Raw genomic sequence first — 23,694 nt, forward strand, 5'->3', positions numbered from 1 at the left:
GAGCCGCATGTGGCTCGCCAGCCGCAGTTTGCCGACCATGGCCCTAGAGCAAGTAACTTAGCCCTATTTGTCTCAGTTTTGTCGTCTGCAAAATGGTGGCAATAACAGTATGTATCGTGATTATAGTGATTATACCCATCTATTTAAGTTGTCAAAACATATAAAGAACTTTTAAAGGTACCTGGCACTGAGAAGCAAAACTGTTTTTGTGATCTTGGGCAATTGCGATGAACTCCCTAGGCCTCTGTTTCCCCAATTGTAACATGATTGAAACTAAAGGGATTGAGGCTCCACATAAATGGCTCTCCCTCTTTTTCTTCTTTATTCAAACTCATAGGGTTCTTCACACTAAGATTAAGTGTGTATCTAATCAAATTACATAAATATAAAAATTATCCCCTAAGATCTGATAGATGCCTTTTGTAAGGTATTCAACAAAAGGTAAAATTAATAATCAAGGTTTGTCACTACAAATCTCTATAATGAGCCTATTTCTTAGAAGCCTCCCCTCTCGTTACCGTAAGCAGTTACATAAGTGATACTAATGCTCACATGAAAATGCAGATGTCTTATACAGGGTCCTATACCTAAATGATAATTACCTAATGTTCCTGATTAGTGTTTGCACTTGAAGCAAATTAGCATTACATTAAACAAGCCAAACCCAATGTCTTTTGCAATCACCTGACACTGTTAGGCAATTTATGTCTAAGAATAATTTCTTTTAATGTCCATGTGCATATTACTGTCATTACCCCCCAGCTATGTCTCAGTGAACCAGCTCTCTGACCATGAAAAGTGTTTAGCGTCATGTTCACAGGTAAAAAATGTGGAAAGGCTTGAGTGCAAAGGCTCCTCTGAAATCATCAAGGCCAACGTATCATAAAACGTCAGAGCTGGATGGGCCCTCAGAAGTGTTGTCCAAATTTTATTACACAATTGAGGAAACCGAGACTCAGAAATCTGGCACGTGGTACATAGTGAAGCTGGGTCTTAACCATGTGAATCGAACTTCCTGTTTCCAAAAGTCAGTGATTCCTTCTCCTTCCTTGTCAGCTGGACCTCAGCCAGACCAGTAGAGATGAAAGTATCCAGCCTCCATCCTGGCTTCCATCAGCATCTACAACGCTCTGCCCTCTGGTGGCCAGGGCTCCTGCTGCAGGGGCAGAGGTGACAGAGTCCCAGCTGCTGCCCCTCGGGATCCACCACAGGGTTCTGGCCAAGGTCACACTTCCCCTGACCTACACCCAGCTGTGTCTGACCGCAGTGCAGGCCCATGACTGTGGGACAGGGGACTCCTCTCATGGGTGACTTTGACTTGAAAATTCTGAGTCTCTTTCTACTCAATTCTTCCTTCTTCCTCTTTCTCAGTTGTCAGAACAGCAACGTAGTTTTCTATCCCCACTCCTGCTTCCTTCCCTTTATCTCTCACAGGCATTTCTTAGCAAATTCTATCTTGGTGTCAGCTTTAAACTCACATAGTCTCTGAAGTCTATTTATTTTTCAGGAAATCAATGAGGAATTGGATAAGTTTCAAAAATGTGCTTCACCCTATATCATGAAAAGAGTGTTAAAAAAAATGGAAACAAATTAAAGGAAAGTAAACCAAATTGGCTGAATGACAGATATATTTCCTTAAAAGATAGACTATGCAGATGTGAAACACAACGAGATATAAGCAAGAGGAAGGGATAAGAAAGAGTTAAAGAGATGCATGCAATTTAACTGCTCTAAATAAGAAATTAGAAAAGGAGGATAGATTTTTCATTGTTTTTCAATCAGAAAGAATGACTGCAGCTCGGTGATATTTATCAAGAGAGGTAAACTCTCAAACAACCGCCTGGAATGAGCTTCTCAGAAGGAGCCAGCAAAATATTAGGAGGCCTCTTCCTGGAGCTTCAGGTGGAGAATCCACAGTTGGGCATGATTAGGGCAGCCCAGCCATGCACAAGGACTACATAAATGTGGGCTGATTGGACAGGAGGCAGTATGTTAAAGATGGTCACAAATGCTTTGCTATTCCTCCCAGAGAGATGTGGGCTCTAATTTCCCTCCTTTTGAATCTGGAATGGCCTCAGTAACCAACAGAAGCCAGCACTTGGCAGAAGTGATGTTCTAGGATGTCCACGACTAGGTCATAAGAAGCCTTGAAGCTGCCACTCAGACTCCTTGGGACATTCTTGTCGGAGTCCTGAGTTACCATGTGATACCCCTGAGGCTGCCATGCTGAGAAGCCATGTGTAGGATCCCTGATCAATAGTCTCAGTTGAGATGCACTTTCCAGCCACCCCCTCCAAGAGACCACACATAAGATGACACTTTCTAAGACTCTGCAAACCATTTGCCAGCCAAATACCAGCAAGTGAGCCCTGTTGGTGCCTCATGGAACAGAAGAATCACTCAGCCAAGCCTGGACCAAATTTTTGACCCTTAAAATTATAAGATGGAATAAAAATGATTGCTGTTGGGCATTAATGAAGCTCCGGAGCACAGAAAACAAATGCAGAGATCAGCATGAAATATTCAAAGGATAAATCTCTAGGTGAAATGTTTTGAATATGTGGCTATAGTATTATCTGTGTCCTAAGAGAACATATTGGAGAAATGCATAAGTTAGGACTCTGAGGAAAGACACAGAAAGATTGGACATACTCAGTAGGAGACAGACAATATAATAATTCCATCCAAGCTCAGATTAGCTATCGGTTTGATAGAGAAATATCTCCTCAGTAAGAATATCCAATTGAGGGAGGCAAATGTGGATAAGATATCTTAAAACTGGAGGTTTGGGGCAGACCCAGACCTTAATTTATTTCATTTCTCTCAATAAGGCACATCCCCAAATCTAAAAGAATGTGTTTTTTTTGTTTGTTTGTTTTGGGTGGTTTTTTGTTTTTTTTGTTGTTGTTGTTTTTTGTTTTTTTTTTTGGTGGGGGTAGGGAAATGTGCAAGAAAGAGAAGTCAAAGTGGGAAAGCCTATCAAATCCAGCAACTGGTGCTCATTCTATGAATTAGAGAATGAAACAAACTTACATGAGATGCAGGGCAAACTTAGAAATTCAGCTGAGTTTCCCTGAAACCAGGAGGGGAGTAACAGAAGGCAAGAGAATGCTGGAGGCAGAATTTGTTACTGCACACACAAAAAGATGCAGCGGAAAGAAATGCTACTCAGGGCTAAAATATTCAGAGATGGAAAGACAGTGCTCTGAGAGTCACATGACCAAGGGACTCACTGGGTGCATAAAGGCCAGATTTCAGGAGTAATACCCTCCCTTGAAGATTGCTCAAGACCTAAGCAATTCAGCACGGGGCAGGGCCAGCAGCCATCATGACAAGGAACCAGAGCACCTGTGCATCCTAGTCAAGTTTTTTTTTTTTCTCATTAAGCCCTAAAAGAATTGTGAAAAATATATAACCCTTGCACATTCTTTACTTGACAGGGAAAATTTTTCATCATATATTTTTAAAAAACAAAGTAGGAAAGGAGGTAACAGATTGTAAATATTGACATAAAATATGACCACTGTAGTACTCTTACAGATGTAGTCACTGAAATCTAAATACCAAAACAACTTGATGCCATCATCATCCATTTAGAAATATATCAGTAATCTCGTAACATTTGAACGATTTGCATTTTCCTTTTCATACTTATATTTTCATCCCAGTTCTCCCTCAGACTTTTATATTGATGTCATATATTTAAGTGTTAAAGTGTTTTATTGATCACCCTTATCATACTTAACATTGAAATTTGAAATTTTATTTTATTTTCTCTGATTCTAAGGCAATAAGTGTTTAAAAATAGTCTCTTCTTTGTTGGGTTAGCATTACAGTTATCATCTGTACTAAGGGCCAACACAATATAGATTATAAGTTTAATAAATAATTATAAATCATAAAGCTTAAAATATTATAAATAGATCTCTTAATAAGATGAATGAGGTGTTTGGTTTTTTGTGGGGGTTTTTTGAGAGCGAGAGAGAGAGAGGAAAGGAGAGGGATAGAGAGATAGAAACATCGATGAGAAAGAGAAACAATGATGCTTCCTACTGCACACCCCCAACTGGGGACCAAGTCCATAACCTGGGCATGTACCCTGACCAGGAATGGAACTGGTGACCTCTTTGTTCATGTGTCGAGGCTCAACTACTGAGCAACACCAGCCTGGCCAGGCTTTTTATTCTTTTGAGACTTTTTTCTAATTCATCCACATATCCATGATTGAATGTTGACTTAGTGTTATATTTTTAGATGTAAACCCTGAAAAATCTTGCTCCCATAAATCTATAGAGAGGGATGGGAGTTATATAGCCAAGTTGGATGGCCAAGTTATTCAGCCCTTCGAGCACATTCTAAGTTATGTAATCACATAGTGATCTATCATCAAACACTATTTTTAATGATCTGCCAGCTGATAACTCCTCTAAATTGGTCCTCCTTTACAGTGGTAAAAGCAAAGAATTGGAAACCATTTGATTTGCAAACGCATTTGTTACCCAGTCATTACAGATATTCATTCACTATTTCAATTCCTGGGAAAAATTCCAAAAAGTATTTAACCAAGGCTTATCAAGGAACTATTAATTGTACCCACTGCTCTTTCACTAAGAGACTCTTGGGTTATCCAAATTATTCCAAAAGAATTAGGAAACTCAAAATATTATGAATATCATTGCCAATGCAACTTTTTAAATAAAATATTTTTGGATGATTCAAATGTTTTACCAAAACCTTGAAGCTATAGCTTTTGCTTAGTTAATTTATGGAAAATACCCACCCTATAAACTAATTGGCAAAGACAGTTCTTTTAGTCAAGTCAATCAGCTAAACCAACTTAACTTTCTCTCAATAAAGACCTGACTTCGTTTTTAATTTAAAAATGTGTTGATATGTGTTTCAAAAGATGCTAAATAAACAAACAAACAAAAAAAAAGAAAACACTGAAAATAATTAATAGAAATCATTCTCTAAGGCAGCGGTTCTCAACCTGTGGGTTGCGACCCCTTTGGGGATCAAACGACCCTTTCACAGGGGTCACCTAAGACCATGGGAAAGCACATATATAATTACATATTGTTTTTGTGATTAATCACTATGCTTTAATTATGTTCAATTTGTAACAATGAAAATACATCCTGCATATCAGATATTTACATTACGATTCATAACAGTAGCAAAATTACAGTTATGAAGTAGCAACGAAAATAATTTTATGGTTGGGGGTCACCACAACATGAGGAACTGTATTAAAGGGTTGCGGCATTAGGAAGGTTGAGAACCACTGCTCTAAGGGAAAATGCTAAAAACTGTCAATATTAAAATAACGTAGACTAAAAATAAATTTATATTTATTTGTATATGTTATAAAGCCAAAATAAAACAATTTAATATTTAATAATTCAAAGTAATATGTAACTAAGACTGTAAATTCATTGTAAATCTAAAAATATGATAAAATGGCATTGCGTTCCTTCAGCAAATAGGTGTGTATATGTGTTAAACTCTGTTGTTCATTTTACAGAACAATGAAATAAGATCTGAGAACCAATCAGAAAGCGTCTGATTATATTAAGTAGCTCTCATGATCACACTTCATGTATTTAGAGAAGAAAAAAAGGTACTTACTGCTTAAACTAATTAGTTCAGCTGCTAAAAATTAATTGTATCCTTTGTTAACAGGAAGTAGAGTTACTATAAATATGTCATTAAATGTTTCAACAAAATAGGCTTTAACTGCATTCTTAAATAATGTGCACCAAATCTGAAAAAAAAAAATCATGTAAAACTTGTCTCTGTAGATTCTAACCACTATAGCTTGAAAAATGTGGTTGTTTTAAAAGATATCTCAATTACTTTGAAAAGAGTCAATCTCATTAACCTTTAGAGCCTTTGAGTTTTCAAAGATACTTTTCTTTACAGTTAATGACATAGGACTGAGGATAAAATATAACTGAAAAAAATTGCTTGCATTTAATTATGTTCTCCCCCTAGCCCCCAACAACAACAACAAAAAAAACACAAAAACATCTTAGGGTTCTATGTGTCCTACCAGTGCTTTTTTTCCTTTGTCTGAGGAGAATGTCCCTCAAGAGCCATGCACATTGGAGATGAAATGGAGATGAAAGAGATAAGGTTAATAGGAAACTTTTATAACCTCTCTCTCTCTCTTTCTCTCTCTCTTTCTCTCCCCTCAACCCCCACCCCCATGTATCTAAATTCAGAAAAGCCCCACACAGGGCAAAAGACATAATTTCTAATGCCTTGCTCAACAGAAATATATGTAAAGCAATTCGTGGAGGCCAACGGGCTTTATGGTTCATGAATGAAGGTTCCCCTTGGCTTGATCTCGCCACTACCGTCTCAAGGTGTCTGCACAGCCAGGCAATGCGCTGTAAGGTTTGGGATGAGTGATGAGTATGCCTTTCCTTTGGAAAGAAATAGGACACTATAAACTCTGATAATATTGGGAGAATCACTTTAGGGAAGGAACAAATTAAAATGGGAGATCTGGACATTAATTTCCTTAAAACTATAAGTGCTTGCATTTCTCCAGGGAAATCAGAAACCTGGAGAACACAGTGCATTGGGGTGGCTTGAAGACCACCAGCCTAAGTCACTCCAAGGAGCCCAGATCAATGCAGCCTCAGGTAGCAGAAACACAGCATTCAGAGGGTAGCTAGGAAGTAAGAATATTAAAAATGCTGGCTAGGCCAGGATACAAATCAGTAAGTCCTTGGGAAGCAAATGCCTGACTTTGCAGGAAGATGAAAACTTATCAAACACCTTCGAAGAGAAAGGATGCTTCCCCCAGTGAATGTATGTTGATAAATCCTTGTGGACTATGGACAAGTGAAATAAACTGAGTGACAACCTGCTGAAGCTGCAACCAATACGGTGTCACCACCACCGTCTTCTCCCAGGTAAAGAGGAGTGTCTGTAAGGACTCTGGCTACACGGGTGGAGTCTGGGACAACATGATGCCTGGAGTCCCTGCTCTAGCAATTGAAGGTTAGCCTGTTTGGACACTGCGAATGGAGGGGTAAGGCTGTGATAAGATTGTGTATCCAATGTGCTTACTCTTGGCCCTTTCACTGATGGTGGGGAAAGATAAATTGAGAAGCCCTGACGGACCCCCCTCCCACTGCTGGAGAGACAGCCTGGACTGTCTGCCCAAGGAAATGCGACTCCCCACACACACTGGGCTGAGACCCTCCTGGCTGAGATGAGCGAGAAAATTGAAAATAATTATGTTAACCATCTGGGGCTTTGAATTACTCCTGAGGGTAAAGGGGTTTGGTTTTCTTTTTTCTTTTACTTTATTTTCTCCAAGGGAACTTTAAAATGAGATAGGAGACTATATTAATTTTTTTTGGACATCTTTATATTTCTCATCTGGCCATTATGTTTGGATTATCTTTGTGTTGTCGTTTAATCACATGGCAGCCTCTAACTGCTGATTGATTGATTGATTTTTATTGATTTCAGAGAGGAAGGGAGAGGGAGAGAGAAATAGAAATATCAATGGTGAGAATCATTGATCGGCTGCCTCCTGCATGCCCCCTACCAGGGATGGAACCCGCAACCCTGGCATGTGCCCTGACCAGGAATCGAACCGTGACCTCCTGGTTCATTTGTCAATGCTCAACCACTGAACCACACCGGCCAGACTAAGTATCTATTTTAGACAACAGAGATGAGCTAAATCGAAGAGTGGGGAATAAAACAGAAAAGCAATTTTAAGCTTTAGCTAGAAAGCCTCTTTAGAGTTAATTTAATGGAGGTAATATTGTTAGTCATTTCCGAGCCTGCTGGGAGCAAAGTCAAAATTGCCCACTGTGATTCCAAAGAGTCTGCAAAGGAGTAGGAGTTGTTATTTGGTGAAATGGCTTCATAAAGGTGGAAAAGGATTACTCCGCGGGCAGCTGACCTCCTTCTCCAAGGTGCACAGCCACACTCCTGCCTCAGCATAGCCTAATGGATAAAGTCAATAAGGTAATAGGACAAAAACTGTGAAGCACTAAGGAGCGATACTTGGTTCCCACTTCTCCTGCTCCCCTGATGGGATTTCAGCATCACCATCTGTTGGCTTCACTCCCTACCCCTTCACGTCACCAGGCTGAGAGGTTAAGGATGAGTTGAGTGAGTTTGGAAGAAGGAACTGAATATGCTCATCTTGTTGCCTGCCTCTCTTCACTTAGAAAGTGTCCCTCTGGTTTGACCTTTGTTACAGGATAGGTGTTTGTCCCTCAGATGAGGCCCAAGGTTGTCCAGCTCTGCCTGGGCCATGAAGGGGAAACTTGTGAGATAAAGTTTGAACAAGCTCACTTAGCCACAGAGCCAAAATACATTCCCCTTGCCTGGCTGGAATGGCTCAGTGGTTCTGAGTCAATCCAGGAACCAAGAGGTCACCAGTTCGATTCCTGGTCAGGGCACATGCCCGGGTTGTGGGCTCGATCCCCAATGTGGGGCATGCAGGAGACAGCCAATCAATTATTCTCTCTCATCATTGATGTTTCTATCTCTCTCTCCCTCTCCTTTCCTCTCTGAAATCAATAAAAATTTTATTTAAAAAAATGCATTCCCAGTCAGTTTTATTAGCATCAATGTGCTAGTTCAAACTAAAAGAAAAAGGGATTAATGGAATGAAAGGATGAATAAATATAACATCTACCCACATGTAGCTGAGCCAGCGGTTCAATGGAGAGGGCCCTAGAAGTCACCTTCAAATAGATAGGTTTTTGTAAGTCAAGTCTTTTCCCCTTAACTCCCACATGGCTAACCCTTTATTCCTAGAGAGACTAAGCATCAATGCTCATTAATTTCCCACTTGTGACTCCCAAAATTTAAAACTTAAATTTTTTCATGACCACCAAGTAGTTAAATTATTTTAATAATTAATTAGGTGACTAGGAGTTGTTGTTTCTTAGCAAAGCTTGCTATTAGTTTCTAGTAAATAAGTCAGTTGACACATTCAGAAGAATGCCACCCAATACTCATGTGTTATTTCATTTAAGCCTCACTGTAGAGGTGAGGAAACTGAGGATCAGAGAAATTAAGTAACTTGCCCAAGTTTACATATCCAGTAAGTAGCATGGCCAGGATTTGAAGCCTGATATGACTCCAAACTCCATGCTCAGACAACCCTACAGTACCCACATTCATAGAATCGTATACTCTCAAGATTGGAAGAACCTTTGCAAGTCACTCAGCCTAACCTCCATCCCCTGCCCATGTCCTCCCAGGCATGCCTTGCCCATCTCAGTGGTGGGGAGTTCCTAAGGTGGCCCCTTCCATTGTGAGGTAGCCCTATACTATATAATAAAAGGGTAATATGCAAATTGACCCTAATGGCAGATCGACCAGTTGCTATGATGTGCATTGACCACCAGGGGGCAGATATTCAATGCAGGAGCTGCCCCCAGTGGTCAGTGCACTCCCATAGGGGGAGCTCCACTCAGCCACAAGCCAGGCTGACGGCTGTGAGCACAGTGGCAGTGGCAGGAGCCTTTCCCGCCTCCTCGGCAACACTAAGAATGTCCAACTGATGGCTTAGGCCCAATCTCCCAGGGAGTGGGCCTAAGCCATCAGTCGGACATCACCCAAGGGCTCCCGGGCTGCCAGAGGGATGTCCGACTGCCAGCTTAGGCCCAATCTCCCGGGAAGTGGGTCTAAGCTGGCAGGTGGACATCCCCCAAGGGGTCTCAGACTGTAAGAGGGTGCAGACCGGGCTGAGGGACACCCCGCCAAGTGCACAAATTTTCGTGCACCAGGCCTCTAGTTGCTTCATAAACTTCTTTTCACATAGAAGGTCTTGTAAATTCGCTCCACTGGCCTGAGGTCCTTCTTTCCTTTCAAAGCACAGAACTTTGAAGGTAGTAGAGTGTCCATCGTTAGAGGAGACATCCCCTGCTCCTCTGCCTATTCTCCACATATGCTGATCATCTCCACATATGTTGATCATCAGCCTGACCCTATCCTTATAGGAACCTCTGAGCACAATCATTGCCAGTGACACATCTGGGGTCTGGAAACATTCCAGGATGGATCAGACCAGTGCAGAGTAGTGCTAAGATATCACTGCCCTTTCTATAAGCACTGTGGGGGGCGGGGGGGGGGGGGGGGCTTTTCATTGAACCTGGTACTTTTAGGCAAGAGAACACAAAAATGGCATAAAAAGCCATCAGCAGCCCTAACCGGTTTGGCTCAGTGGATAAAGCGTCGGCCTGCGGACTGGAGGGTCCCAGGTTCGATTCCGGTCAGGGGCATGTACCTTGGTTGCTGGCATGTCCCCAGTGGGGGGTGTGCAAGAGGCAGCTGATTGATGTTTCTCTCTCATCGATGTTTCTAACTCTCTGTCCCTCTCCCTTCCTCTCTGTAAAAAAAAAAATCAATAAAATATATTATTTTTTTAAAAAGCCATCAGCAGCACCTGAGCCCCTGCTCAAACATCCCTCCAGGCCTCCCTCCTCCCCCCACTAACTTCAAGATCCTCACTCATCACCCCTCATTTGGCCCTCGTGTTCCACTGGGTCCCTCTGGGACTTCATGGTTCAGTTTGGGACACCGACCCCAGCTGGAACCTCCGCCCACCCCTACATGTGACTGTCAGCATTTGTTCATCAGCCCTAAATGCCGGTCCCAGCACCCCAGCCTGGCCCTCTCTTCCCCTTGCCCCAGACTCTCAAGTCAGGATGAGTGGCCTTCGTCCTTCTGGATCGGGAGGGTGAGGATGCATGGGGCCAGCCTCGCTGACCAGCAGGTGAGCCAGGCCAGCAGGGCCCATGCCCGTGCAAAACGAGCCAGTCACGGGTAAGAGACAAAGCAAAGTCCCGCCTCGGCAGAGGGGCTGAGCTTGGAGGAAAGCCGACACAGAGAGAGATTTGTTATTTGTGGAAGGCTTCTCTTTGGTGGTGGGAAAGGAATGGCAAATATGTAACACAATCTTTCTGTAACTATAAATAACATGTAAATACCTTTCGGAATGAAAACCTTATGGAAGGCTTTTAAAATAGGAAAAGGCAAGAGAGAGAAATAACATGTACTTAACCCGCACTGTGTGCTAAGCAGTTTCCATATGTTGTTTGCTTAGTTCTCTCACTTTCCCTCAGGGAAAGGGTTGCCCTTGATTTATTTGTTTGTTAAATATGAAACGCTTGGTGAATTCGCATGCCATCCTTGCGAGGGGGCCGTGCTAACCGTCTCTGTATTGTTCCCGTTTTAGCGTATGTGCTGCCGAAGCGAGCGCAGGGTGACACGTTGTAGATGAGGAAAACGAGGCTGAGGAGGCTCACGTGCCAAGGTCTCATGGTGAACCACGGGTTGGAGATGGACCTATTGGCTCCAGAAACCCTCACCCTTTCTGGAACCAAGCTTGAGTCTGCCTAGAGGCCGGACTGGACTCTATGACCTTTCTAGATTCTTCTCTAGGGCCAGGATTTGCAGAATCAGCTTGTTTTCTTCAGGTGCCTTGAGTCTTTCAGGACGATAAAAACCCAGTGTGTGCACTGTGAACAGAAACTCAGCAGAGAAGATGTAGGGGTGGTGGGAGCAATTCTGAAAGTGCAATTGAACCGCGTCAGGTCCTGCCACGGCCGTGCTGTGTGACCTCAGTACGTGTCTTCTCTCTCTGGGCTGCAGTGTTTACCGCTGGGAAGTGCAGGGTTGAGTTACCTGCTTGAGAAGGCTGCTCAGCCCTGACAGCCCTGTCTCTCGTGTGCTGGAGTTCCCGTCGGTGGTCTAAGGAGGATGTCCTCCAAGAAAGGGGACTCGGAGCTTCCCCCAGCCTGGCCCACCCCTGCACCCCTCCCCCTGCAGCCCCGCCTGCACTGACCTGCACCTCCCGGGTCAGGGCCAGCTCCAGCAGCTGGCCAAAGTGCTGGCCCAGCGTGCTCAGGGTCTCGCTCACGCAGGCCTTCATTGACTTCAGGACATGCTCATTCTCAACCTGGAGGCACCTGGGGAAAATACAACATGGGTGGGCCATGGCCAGGGCAGGCAGTCAACCCGGAGCGCTGCAGGGGCCAGAGGTGGGCCTGCTGCAGGCCTGCTGGGGCACGAGTGGCCTGGGGAGGACACAGCCATTCCTGGGGAGTCTAAGATGGAACATTCCACAGACAGCTCATCCCCTGGCCTCCTAGTGTTCAGATAAGTGCTGGCCTGAGATGGGAGTTAACAGTCCATGGCACCAGGAAGAAAGGCCACCAGAAAGCAGCCAGATCCTACCTCCCGGCTTCTCCCTGGGAGAATCGGCCATCACCACAGCCAGGGTCTGCGGAAGGGGGGAGGGGAGCTTCGCTGGTGCTCACTGAAGGGGTATGGCAATGCCCTTAAGGAATTGCTGCCTACAATGCACAGAAAGGAGCCTTGAGGATTTTCACCCCAGGCAGGAGAATCTTCTGGGGATCTGGCTCAGATGTATCCCTATGTCCTGAGAATGTTCCACACTGGGAGGCCCAGGGCCTCATGAGGGTCTGGGGGATGCCCAGCTCCAGGTTTTCCTTCCAGGGCATGGGAGCCGGAAGGGGTGAGGGAGATGCCAACACATAACTGGGTGTGTGTACATGTGAGGTTGAGTGTGTGTGGGTATGTGTCTGAGTGTAAATGATGGATGTGTGTGTGTGTGTGAGATACAGAGAAGAGGGTGTGGGTGTATTTCTGTGATTGCACGAGTGTGTGTTTATATATCTGTGTATGAGCAAGTGAGTGTCTGTGAAATCCTTGTCTATGGTGCATGTGAATGTAAGGATGTGAGTGTCTGCTTTCACCTTGCCTTGACCCTGGGGGCCAGGGGGCCTTCCCAAAGCTGTGGGAAACCTATTCCTTAAAACCAACCCTCAAGAATCCTTTCTTCCCATGCCCAGGCCTCTCCTCTGCTGTTTACTAGTACATTCTATCCAGGGCCTGAAAATGGGACAGAAAATCCCAAGGGAGTTTTTCAATGCTGCTGTAAAAGTCAGCAGGAGGAGATTCCCAGACCACCACCAGCCCCCCCTCCCCCCCCCCACCCCCCCCCCCCACCCCCGCCTCCCACTCTCCCTCTGGGAGAAGATGCCAGCCCCTTCCACCGCCCGAGGACAGCGCAACCCTGTCCACATTTACCAGCACCCAGATTTACCTCTCTGTGACTGCTGAGAGCTCTGAGCATTTCTCCATTAGCAGCTTCTCAACCTGTAGAAAAATAGGTCAATTTTGTTCAATTCAATAAACATTGATTGAGGACCAACTGCTGCACTGGGCCCTGTGGGGCATAAAGATGAAGAATCAAATCATCTGATTTGGGAAACAGGCACATCAATTATAATACAGTGTGAGCTGACAAAAGAGATCACCACCAGCTGCTTGGGGAGCTCTAAGAAAAGAAAACGGAGCAATTAGCTATGCCTGGCAATCTGGGATGCTTCAGAGAGGAAGGGGCATTCGAGCTGGGCTTCTAAGCATGAGTAGAAGTTTACTGCCTGCAAAGTGAAGCAAGGAGAAGGTAAAGCACTAAGGTGGAAAGCAAATGTCAGTGGAAAGAGAAATAATAGGGTGGGGTTCCAGTGGTTCACCTTGGGCTTGGAAAAGAAGAAGTCATGGGCTTTGGAATTAGAAAGGCTTAGGTTGAATCCTGATTACACCATTTATTGCATAACTTTGGACAAGTTAGTTGGGTTCTCTGAGTTTCTGTTTTCTCATCTATAAAGTGAGGACAATAATACATAGCAGCTAATATTTTTAATCAACTGTTTTACATGTAATAAATTAGTCCTCACAACAGTTCTATGAAGCAAATACTATTATTATACTCATTAGGATGATAGAACTAGGGCACAGAGAAGTTAAGTAACTTGCCAACGTCACACAGCAGAACTGACATTCGAACCCAGGCAGTCTGGCCTTAAATGATACACTTAATCATTGCACAGCCTCGCATAGTGGCTATATCTGCCTCAGAGGTTGTGCAAGTTAAATGAGACGTGTGTAAAAAGGCCGAGCACAATTCCTAGCACAGAGTTTATGCTTAATAAATGTCCTTACTGTCTTCCCTGCTTTCCTGGAAGAGGAAGGAGGTCCCTGGGGCAGGTTGAGTTCAGATACCACAGAATTTAGACCCATTCTCCTAGGAAGCATGCCCTCCCACACCCACCCAGGGCAACTGACCTGGCCCATCTCCTGCGAAGAGCTCCTGCTGACCGCACTGTACTCGCTGACCATGGAGCGGGCGTGGCAGGTCAGACGCACGCTCATGCTGTGGACACGCGCCCAGCGGTCCTGGGCCAGCTTCTGCCCGATCCTGCGCAGCTCGGTGCTGATGACCCAGCCCCGCTTGAGCAGCAGCTGCAGGGGGTCTCCAGGGCCTGGGCCGCCCGCCAGGATGAGGTCACCTTGTGCATCCTCCTCCAGGCTGATGGGCTTCGCCTGCAGGACACACATGCACTCGCACTCGGTCATGAGCTTCAGGTCCTCCATCCAGCGCTGGACCGAGTCCACCTGCATCAGGTGCAGCCTGCAGCCGGGGAACAGCGCCGTGGCTATCAACCCTCCACAATTTCCAAAGGTTTCAATTCCAAGACACCTGATGTTTACTGAACACCTATGTGCTCACCACTGTGTCTTGCATTCACTTACCTTAATTATTTTATTTCTCATTATGTTCACTTCACAGATAAGACAGGCCCAGAAGTTTTGGGGGCAGATGACCAGACAAATAATAAGCAATAAGTTTGCAGAGTAGCACATGATCTTTGCAATAAGAGGAAACTGAAAATAGTGTAATTATCAAATGTTAGTTAAGTAAGCTGTGGTACAACTACTTGGTTATATAGTATGAACTTATTTAAAATAATGCTTTCCAAAAAAAAATGTGTGCAATAATAAAGTGGGGAAAGCAGTATGCGAGACAGTAAACACATAACTGTTATGATTGTGTTTTAAAAAACTATGTCTGGAAAAAAAAATATTTAAAGAAAAGATTAAAATGCTGATGGTTCTTCATGGGTGGTGGAGCTAAGGCTTTTATTTTTTCAACTTTTCCCTAATTTCTCAATTTTCTATCGTCAGCGTGTATGCTGTTTTTTTAATGGGACAAAATTAACTCTGTTTAGTATAACAGCATGAGAATGTAGATGAGATCCCAAGATCTTTATTGAATATAATTCACTCTGAAATTCACTAAGTCAAATACAGTTCAGTAATAACATCATTAATGAAGCATTGAACATTTGTTGAGTGCCTCACATTTAATATCATATAAATGCCAGGCGCTGCAGAAAAATGGAGATGAACATGCCAAGCCTCCACTCTCATGGGGCTTTTGATCTGCCTAGAGCATCGAGACAAAGTAGGAAGACATTTTACAATGACAGACTCAACATCATCTGAAGATTAGGACAGAAGACCTGCACAGTTCATCGTTAAGGCTGGGCTCAAGGCCCTTGCAACAGTCGTCTAACTAGTGTTTCTGTCTCTAGTCTTGCCTGCCTCAAGCCATTCCCCACCTGCCTCCCGCTTTCACTTATTTTAAAAACTAGAGTCCTGATGCACGAAATTCGTGCAAGAGTACGCCTTCCTTCCCCCAGCTGCTGTCACTGGCTTCTCTCTGGCACCTGGGACCCGGGCTTCCTTCCATCCCCATCTTTGTCCAGAAAGACATTCAGAATGATGTCCAGTCTAATTAGAATATTACCCTTTTATTATTATAGATATGTACTTGGTGCCTAATATGTGCCAAGTACTCTTCAAAGCCCTGGGCTGTTACAGCAAACACGTAGATAAAATAACTTCCCTTGGGAAGCTTACATTCAAGTGAGGTAACAGTCAACTTCCTAAGTAACTTCCAAAATAAATGAGCAATGCATGTAATATGTTGGAGGTGGTACGTGCTTTGAAGGACAAGAGAACAGGGAAGAAGGGTAGAGAGTGCTGGGAGTGGAAGGGGCAGTAGACACAGCAATTTAAAATAGGTGGGTGAGAGCAGGCTCACTGAGAAAGGGGCATTTGAGCCAAGATGGAAGGATATGAGGGAGTGGGCTACGTGGATATCTGGGAGCAAACTGTGTTAGGGAGAGAGCACAGCAAGTGCAAAGGCTCTGGGGCATGAGTGTCCTTGAGATGGGTGAGGACTAGCAAGGATGCCGGCATCAGCCAGGAAGAGAGAGGGATGGAGGACATGACGTGAGGTAGGCGGGGACGGGGATGGCAGGGCGGGGAGGCAGCTTCTGCAAGGCTGTGTGGGACAAGGTGAGGACATGGGTTTTATTCTGAGTCAGGGCGGCACCCAGAGGGCACTGATGAGGCCAGCTAGGTGAGGCAAATGCGCCCAGCAGAACTAAAATTATAAAGGCATGCTCTATTTATTGCAGTTAAACCATACCTTCATATTTACTGTTATTTATAGAGTAGGAGCAGGACTTTCTGAATGGTGTAACTGTTTGACTATTGTTAAAAACAAAACTCACCAATGACCTTTCTTTCTTGCTCTCCCTTTATAAAAATAGCTATTATGTTTTATAAAGATTATATAAATATATGTATGTATAATGAAAGAGAGAGAACCACCTGAAATCACAGTGCCCTGCTGCCCACTCTATCTTTATGAACTCATATTTAATATACATACTGTATATATAGAGATAGATATAGATAGATATAGATATAGATGCCTAATATGCAAAGTGTCCCCTCTGGAGTTTGACTGGGAGACTGAGAGTTTGATCACTCACTATGACGTGCACTGACTACCAGGGGGTGGCGCGGAACGAAGGAAGGCCCCGACCTGCAGCTGGCAGCTGGAGAAGGAAGGTCCCAGCTAGCAGCCGAAGGCCGCAATCAGCTCCGATCACTGGCCAGGCCTAAGGACCCTACCTGTGCACAAATTTCATGCACCAGGCCTCTCGTTTTACATAAGTGGGAATATATATATATTCCCTGTGTGCCCCCACCACCACCACTGTCCCCTGCATAAGTCAAAATTCATGAGGCTCAGATCAGGGGCATCCAAGATCTGACTCCAGCCTCCCTTCCCTTGCCTCTCCCTTTTCCATCTTCCACCACTTTTTAGCACCCTTGCCAAAAACACACTCCTCACTCCACACACTCAACTTTCCTATTTCCCAACCATACCACTCTCTTTTACAAAGTCTGGTGGCCTTGCACCGTTCTCCCCAACAGAACCCCCTTTCCTTCCTCTCTACCTAGCAAGTTCCTACTCACCCTTCAAAACCCAGCTCTAATGTTACTTTCTTTGAAAAGCCTCAGCCAGAGCTCCCCAGCTGCTCCCCAGGACCTCATACCCCTCCATGCATCCTCCACTGGAGCACTAACAACATTCCATTGTAATTGGTATGTTTGTCTGAAACTCTCCAAGTCCTGTGAGGGACAGTCCCTCGTATCTGGTTTATTGCCAGTGCCGTCATATACCAGCTACTCAGTAAATGTACTCCAGCGAACGAGTGTCAGAGTTCAGGCATATAATGCTCTCCCCTGCAGAAGACTCCCTATGCCTCCACCACTCAGGCTACCCCAAGACCACAGAATTGGAAAGGGGATACAGAAAATGGAAAAGCATATGATCATCATGTTCTAGAGATAGAGAACTGGGAGACAAATTGATCTTGGGGTTTTAAAAGGCAACAAATGAACTAATCACTCGCTCACTGACATTTACTCCATAAACACTTTGCAGTGGACATCTGTTGTTCTTGGCTTCCCAGCCTCCTTCCTCCTTCTTTCAGTAGCAAGGACACGTTACATTCAGCTGCCTCCTGGGGTGGCTTCAGCTTTTCCCTTCTCTTTGGGAAAGATTTCTCCTTCCAAATACAGGAACGGTCCCCCACGGGTGCTGTCTGTGCTGTGAAAATGTCCCCAGCCATAGTTGCTGGTTGAGCCATGGGTGGGCTCCTGAACCAAGCTGCACTCCTCCAGTTTCCTCTCCCCAAACTGTGAAACTTAAAACCAGAGTCACAGAGACCGGAGCTGTTGAACGTGGCTCACATTCACAACAGCAGCTGCAGTGAGGGACTAAAGAGTACGTCCAAGAGTCCATTTCTAGTGCTTCTAATAAAAAGAACTCTTTCTACAACACAAGTACACAAATAACTGAGCAGAGGTGAGTGCGTGCCATCCCTTAAAGAAAAGGCATTCTGGAAATGCAAAGAAGGGAGCTGTCCTGACGTGTTGGAGGACAGGGTAAGGTGCCTGGAGAAGGTGGCTTCAGAGCCGGGGAGGGTTGGCCACATGAAGAAGTGGGAGCATATTCCAGGGGGCAGACAACGGGACGATGGTCAGTTAGGCTGGAAAAGAGGGAGCAATGAGAGGGAAAGCAGGAGAGGTGGCCAGGACCCTGATCTTAGAAGCTTTGAAAGCCAGAGTCAGGTTTATGCTGAAAGTTCTGAGATGCTATTGAAGGAGGACAGGGAAGGGCAACAGAGGCGAAGGCTGGTGGGGCTGAAAGACTGCTCCCTCACAGCACCTGGCACCAAGGAAACCAGACCTGGGGTGGGTTCTCAGCGCATCTCCCCTTAGAAGAGCTCTGGGGGAGACATTCACGCCCCCTTCCTTCTGGCCTGGGTGGGAAAGCACCATGGAAGAATCAGGGAGTAAGAAAGGAGAACCACCAGAGGCCTGATTAGATCCAAAACCTGCATTTCTGTCACCCCTCCACCCCCAACTCCCTGGAGGCATACCTGGTTCTCGCTCTTTAAGACCTTTACAAAGTAGACAGGAAGTGGGATTTCAGATGCTGTGTTCATTAATATCCTAATTGATTTATCACTCTGCTGGTCAGAGAAATGGGATGACAAAACTATGGATTTCTCAGTATCTGCGTATTTGTCCCTGTGAGGGTCTGTTTGTCGATATGGACTCATCTGGGAGTCTGTCTATATTATCTGTATGCCCAAGTCTGGGTGTCTGGGTGTCTGGGTGTGAGTCTATGTATCTCTCTCTACCTGTGCGAGTACTCAGATGAGTGTGTGTTTACAAGCCTTGCATCAGATAAACCCGATTACAAACAGATGGGATGGGGTTTGAGCGTGGGCTGCACTTAGTGACTCAATTCCAGAGAAAAGAGTTTAGAAAGTGGAGGGAAAAGGTAGCTTTGCAGTGAAGAAACCTGGCACCATCTTAGCCAAGTGATCAAACTGAATCTTGCCGCTTGATAAACTTTGTTGATAACACGTACTCCTGATGCAATGTGTTGAGAAGGACACTTCGCTTCTAAGGCATTGTCCCCCAAAACACACACCCTCGGTCTCATCATGGGAAAGACATCAGGGACCCAAACTGAGAGACATTCTACAAGATACATGACCAGGACTCCTCAAGGTCACCAGGGCCATCAAAAACAAGGGAGGAATGAGGCACTGTTATAGACCACAGGCCATGACTGAGTGTAATGGGATATCCAGGATGGAATTCTGAAAGAGAAAAGGACATTCATGGAAAACTAGTGGAATCTGAATAAAGACTCGCATTTAGTTAATAGTGACGGACCGATGCTGGTTCCGTGGTTGTGACAAATGTCCCTTGCTCATATAAGACATGAACAATCAGGGGAACTGGGTATGGGGTGTGGGGGAACACTCTGTGCTATATTTGAAACTTTCTGTAAATCTAACACTATTTTCAAATTTTAAAAAAGTTTCTTTAAAAAAATAGAGGGTTTGGGGGAGGAGGTGGAGTCTGGAGGATAGGCCTGAGGATGTTTCACCGCATTCCCCCAGAAAGAATTTCACTTCGTTTGCTTCTTCCCCAGCCAGAAGCACAGGCTGAGATGGGCTGTCTCTCTGACTTTGTGTCACATGCCCCACAGATGGAAGACCTAGAGAAACCAAGCTCCAGTGGATGGGTAGACAAGCAGGAGTGGAAGCCTCCTCAAAGAACCTGAAAGTGCCCGGCTGACGTGGCTCAGTGTTTGAGTGTTGAACCATACACCAGGAGGTCATGGTTCAATCCCCGTCAGGGCACATGCCCTGGTGTGGACTTGATCTCCAGTGCGTGGGGGGGGGGGGGGGGGGGGGGGGGGAGGGCATGCAGGAGGCAGCTGATCAATGATTCTCTCTCATCATTGATGTTTCTATCTCTTTCTCCCTCTCCCTTCCTCTCTGAAATTAATCTAAATACATATATATACTAGAGGCATGGTGCACAAAATTTGTGCACTCAGGGGTCCCTGGCATGTGCCCTCTTGCGGTCCTTGAGCCCTCGGGGGATGTCTGACTGACAGCTTAGGCCCACTCCCCGCGAGCCGAAGCTGGCAGTAGGACATCCTTAGAGCTGCCACGGAGGCAGAGCCTCTCCTGCCACCACCGCTGTGCTCGCCAGCTGTGAGCCCGGCTTCTGACTGAGCTGTGCTTCCTCCTGTGGGAGGAGCGTGTCATAGCAACCAGTCACAGCGACCAGTGCGTGTCATAGAGACCAGTCGTTCCACTGTTCAGTCAATTTGCATATTAGCCTTTTATTATATAAAAGATAAATAAATATATATTAATAAATATATATATATATTAATATATATATATATATATATATATATATATATATATATATCTGAAAGTGGAAGAAAAGAGGGTCCCCAGGTAGGCCAAGGGATAGAAGTTGTTCTCTCAAGAAAAGGAAACATGGCAACCCTAGCTGTGTTTGTCTTCCAGTCAGCCCATTATCTGGAAGTGGCTGACCCCCAGGCAAGCCTCTTGGATCCACACCTTCTGTGCTTAGCTGCCTCAGAGAGACCTCGCTCTGGCAGAGTCAGGCCCTCACACTGGCTCATGATAACCCTGTTTTTTCCTTCATTACATGAACAGGCCTTGAACCAGAGCTTCCTTGGGATGGAACAGCCCATTGTGTAAGGGCCTCGAGCCCACAAGGAGCTCCGGCAGACCAAGGCTTCCCGTCAGCGCGCGTGGGTAGAAAGAGCTGGCTGTGCTCCCCATAATCTGTGACCAAGGGCAGCCTGCTGCTGCTATTTATGTTTTCCTGTTTCTGAAATTTTTATTGAAATAACATATGTAAATAACAGGGAGCACATCATAATATTGAGTTGCAGCTCAGTGAATTTTCATGAGGTCAACATACCCGTGTATCCAGGAGCCAGATAAAGAAACAGAATAATACCAGCATCCCAGAAGTCTCCCTGTAGCACCAACTGGTCACTCCCCAATCAAGACAACCAGTATCCTGACTTCTGACAGGATACCTTAGTCTTTTGAGTAAGTTTCTTAACTTCTCTGAGCCTCAATCAATGTATCCATCTATAAAACAGAGTAATTGAACTTTCCACACCAGGTTGATGAAGAATTAAATGGCGAATGTGAAGGGCCTAGAACAGTGCCTGGCACAAAGGAGATGCTCAAAAGTCTTAGATCTTTTTGCTGGCCTTTCCCCTATGTAACACGTTCGCACCTATGATAATAACTATAATAGGGCTAGCATTCATTTAGCACACTCCACATGGTGAGCACTGTGCTAAGTGCTTCATATGGATTATTTTATTTACTTCTCAGGACAACTTTCTGAGCTAGGTCCCATTGTTATCCCCATTTTTACAGATGAGGAAGCTGAGATGCAGAGAAGTGAAATCGCCAGGTTGAAAGTAGTAGCCCTGAGATTGGAACCCTGACCTCTCTGACTTGAGACTGCTCTTCAACTCTATGCTTTGCTGCTTCCCACTCTGCCCACCCCTCAAAAAAAGAAAAATAGAGGGGCAGAGAGCACAGTGAGCCCGCCTTAACACAGGAGATAGGAAGGACCACTTCCAAGCAAGCACTTCGGGGCAGCTTATGAGCAATAGGAAGACGAAGGGAAGCTGTGAGCCCCTGACTCTGTCTAAAATGCCCCATGGCCCTAGCTGGTTTGCTCAGTGGTTAGATCATTGGCCTGTGGACTGAAGGTCCTCGGGTTCAATTCTGGTCAAGGGCACATATGTCAGCTGCAGGCTCGATCCCTGGCCCCAGTCAGGGTACATGTGGGAGAAACATCTCACATTGATGTTTCTGTCTCTGTCACTCTTCCTCCCTTCCACTCCATCTAAAAAAATAATAAATGGAAAAATATCCTTGGGTGAGAATTAACAAAACAAAACAAAAAAATGGCAGGCAGACCAGGATCCGGGCCCCAGAAATGTAATTACTGCTTTCAGGCCACACCCACTCCTGGCTGTCCAGTGGCAGGAGCCACTTCCAGGGTGACAGCCTCAGAAATGAGGACGGATGCTGGGCGCCTGTGGGGAAAGAGGAATCTGGTTTTCTTTAAGAATGAGCTTAAAATAACTTCTCTTTAGAGATCATTTAAACAGATACCTCTCCTCCCCAAGTAGGAACCAAACACAGAGAAGACTAAACCGAGCCAGTGAGTAAAGCCATGGATCCCTGCCTCCTCTCAACCCTACTCAGTGGCTAGTCCCCAGCTCCTGCCAACAAGGCACAGCCCACTCAGGTCCAAGGCCAACTCTGCCCAAGACACGGGAGGACATTAGGGACTTTGGCCCTCCCGCAGGTGGAGGGCAAAATAGATTGGCCATTCAAGGCATCCCATCCCGCCTGACTTCTCCCAGCATGTTTTGTACCCAAACTGCCCAAGTTATAGCTACACCATTAAGATAATAATATAGTCATGTTTAGCTTTTTTTTAATTTAAAAAAAATGGAGACTAGGATGAAAAACAGTTCTGAAATCACAGGAAAAGGGAAAGTAGACAAAAGCCACCAATAATAATAGCAAAGTTTTATCGGATTCTCACAGCGCCCCCAAGGCTGTGCACTCATCACGCATTATTTTATTCTCACAGTAACCTGATTAAGTGCACACTGTTATTGTCTCCATTTTACAGATGAAAAGGTGGAGGTACAGGAGACTTACGTGACTGAAGAGAGCCAGAACTCCATGCAAACAGCCTGGTTCCAAAGACTGTGCACCTACTGACCACACCACCGAGTTTCTGCACGGGCCTCGCTCCTCCAGCAGATTGGAGATAGCCTCAATGACAAACACTGTCTGCTTTATCTCAGCATCACCGGCACTCAGCATGAGTCTGACACATAGTAGGCAGCAATAAATATTTAATCGAATCAAGTAAACCAAAGGCTGCCTGGGAAACCTCAAACATCGCTGTGAGCCTTGCTACAGCAGCTGCAAGTGTTTTCTGAACTTGCAGAGTGTTACTCAAGATGAGCATGACTGCCCTGGCCTGGCACATAGGAACCCCCTGAACTCACTCCCTCCTCTGTTCTGGAACTAGATTTCAGGATTTTCAGACTCTGTCTTTGGCTGGGATCTCAGGCAAAATATAGATGAGTTCCCTGCACTGTGGTAAAAGTGTGAGAGATGGGCAAGTAACTAGATCCACAAAAGACAATAATAAAATTGTTGTTTAAATAGAAATATTTGAAGCAGGCATCAGATGCCTTTCATACAAGTAATTTTGTAAACATTCCTACACTCCACTAAAGCAATGCTGTGGCCGGGCAGAGCTTGCACCCTCAGCAACCATTATCCCAACTCTCAGAACTCAGAGATAAACAGTTTTCCGGTGAGGTGTGGTGTATTTCCTCAAGCCCCGGGGAAGAGGCTGAAGGGAGATCTGAGCTCTTCGGGGAAGTGTCTGTCCCCACACGATAGAGTAACAGACATACGATATCCTCAACCAGTTCAACCAGGTTTAAAACATTAAGCAGTGTCTCTCAGTCAATCCCTGATGCACCTGATTTCACGAAGCACG

At 45.1% G+C, this 23,694-nt stretch overlaps 1 protein-coding gene and 1 non-coding gene across 2 annotated transcripts in view; both read right to left on the reverse strand.

Annotated features, from left to right (window-relative positions):
* The window catches only part of INSC (INSC spindle orientation adaptor protein), a 119,522-nt gene that overhangs the window by 48,642 nt on the left and 47,186 nt on the right, over positions 1 to 23,694 (reverse strand). The window contains exons 3-5 of the mRNA XM_070426663.1: positions 14,143 to 14,488; positions 13,118 to 13,170; positions 11,834 to 11,957 (exon numbers count right to left, since the gene is read on the reverse strand). Of these exons, the coding sequence (XP_070282764.1) occupies positions 11,834 to 11,957; positions 13,118 to 13,170; positions 14,143 to 14,488 (523 nt within the window). The remainder of the gene's footprint in view (positions 1 to 11,833; positions 11,958 to 13,117; positions 13,171 to 14,142; positions 14,489 to 23,694) is intronic.
* LOC139019082 (U6 spliceosomal RNA) lies at positions 11,142 to 11,248 on the reverse strand. Its single transcript, XR_011472985.1, has one exon. It is a non-coding gene; the product is annotated as a U6 spliceosomal RNA (small nuclear RNA).

The sequence above is a fragment of the Myotis yumanensis genome, unplaced genomic scaffold (genome assembly GCF_028538775.1).
Source record: "Myotis yumanensis isolate MYYU_CA2020_CCGP unplaced genomic scaffold, mMyoYum1.0.hap1 SCAF_10, whole genome shotgun sequence".
NCBI lineage: Eukaryota > Metazoa > Chordata > Mammalia > Chiroptera > Vespertilionidae > Myotis > Myotis yumanensis.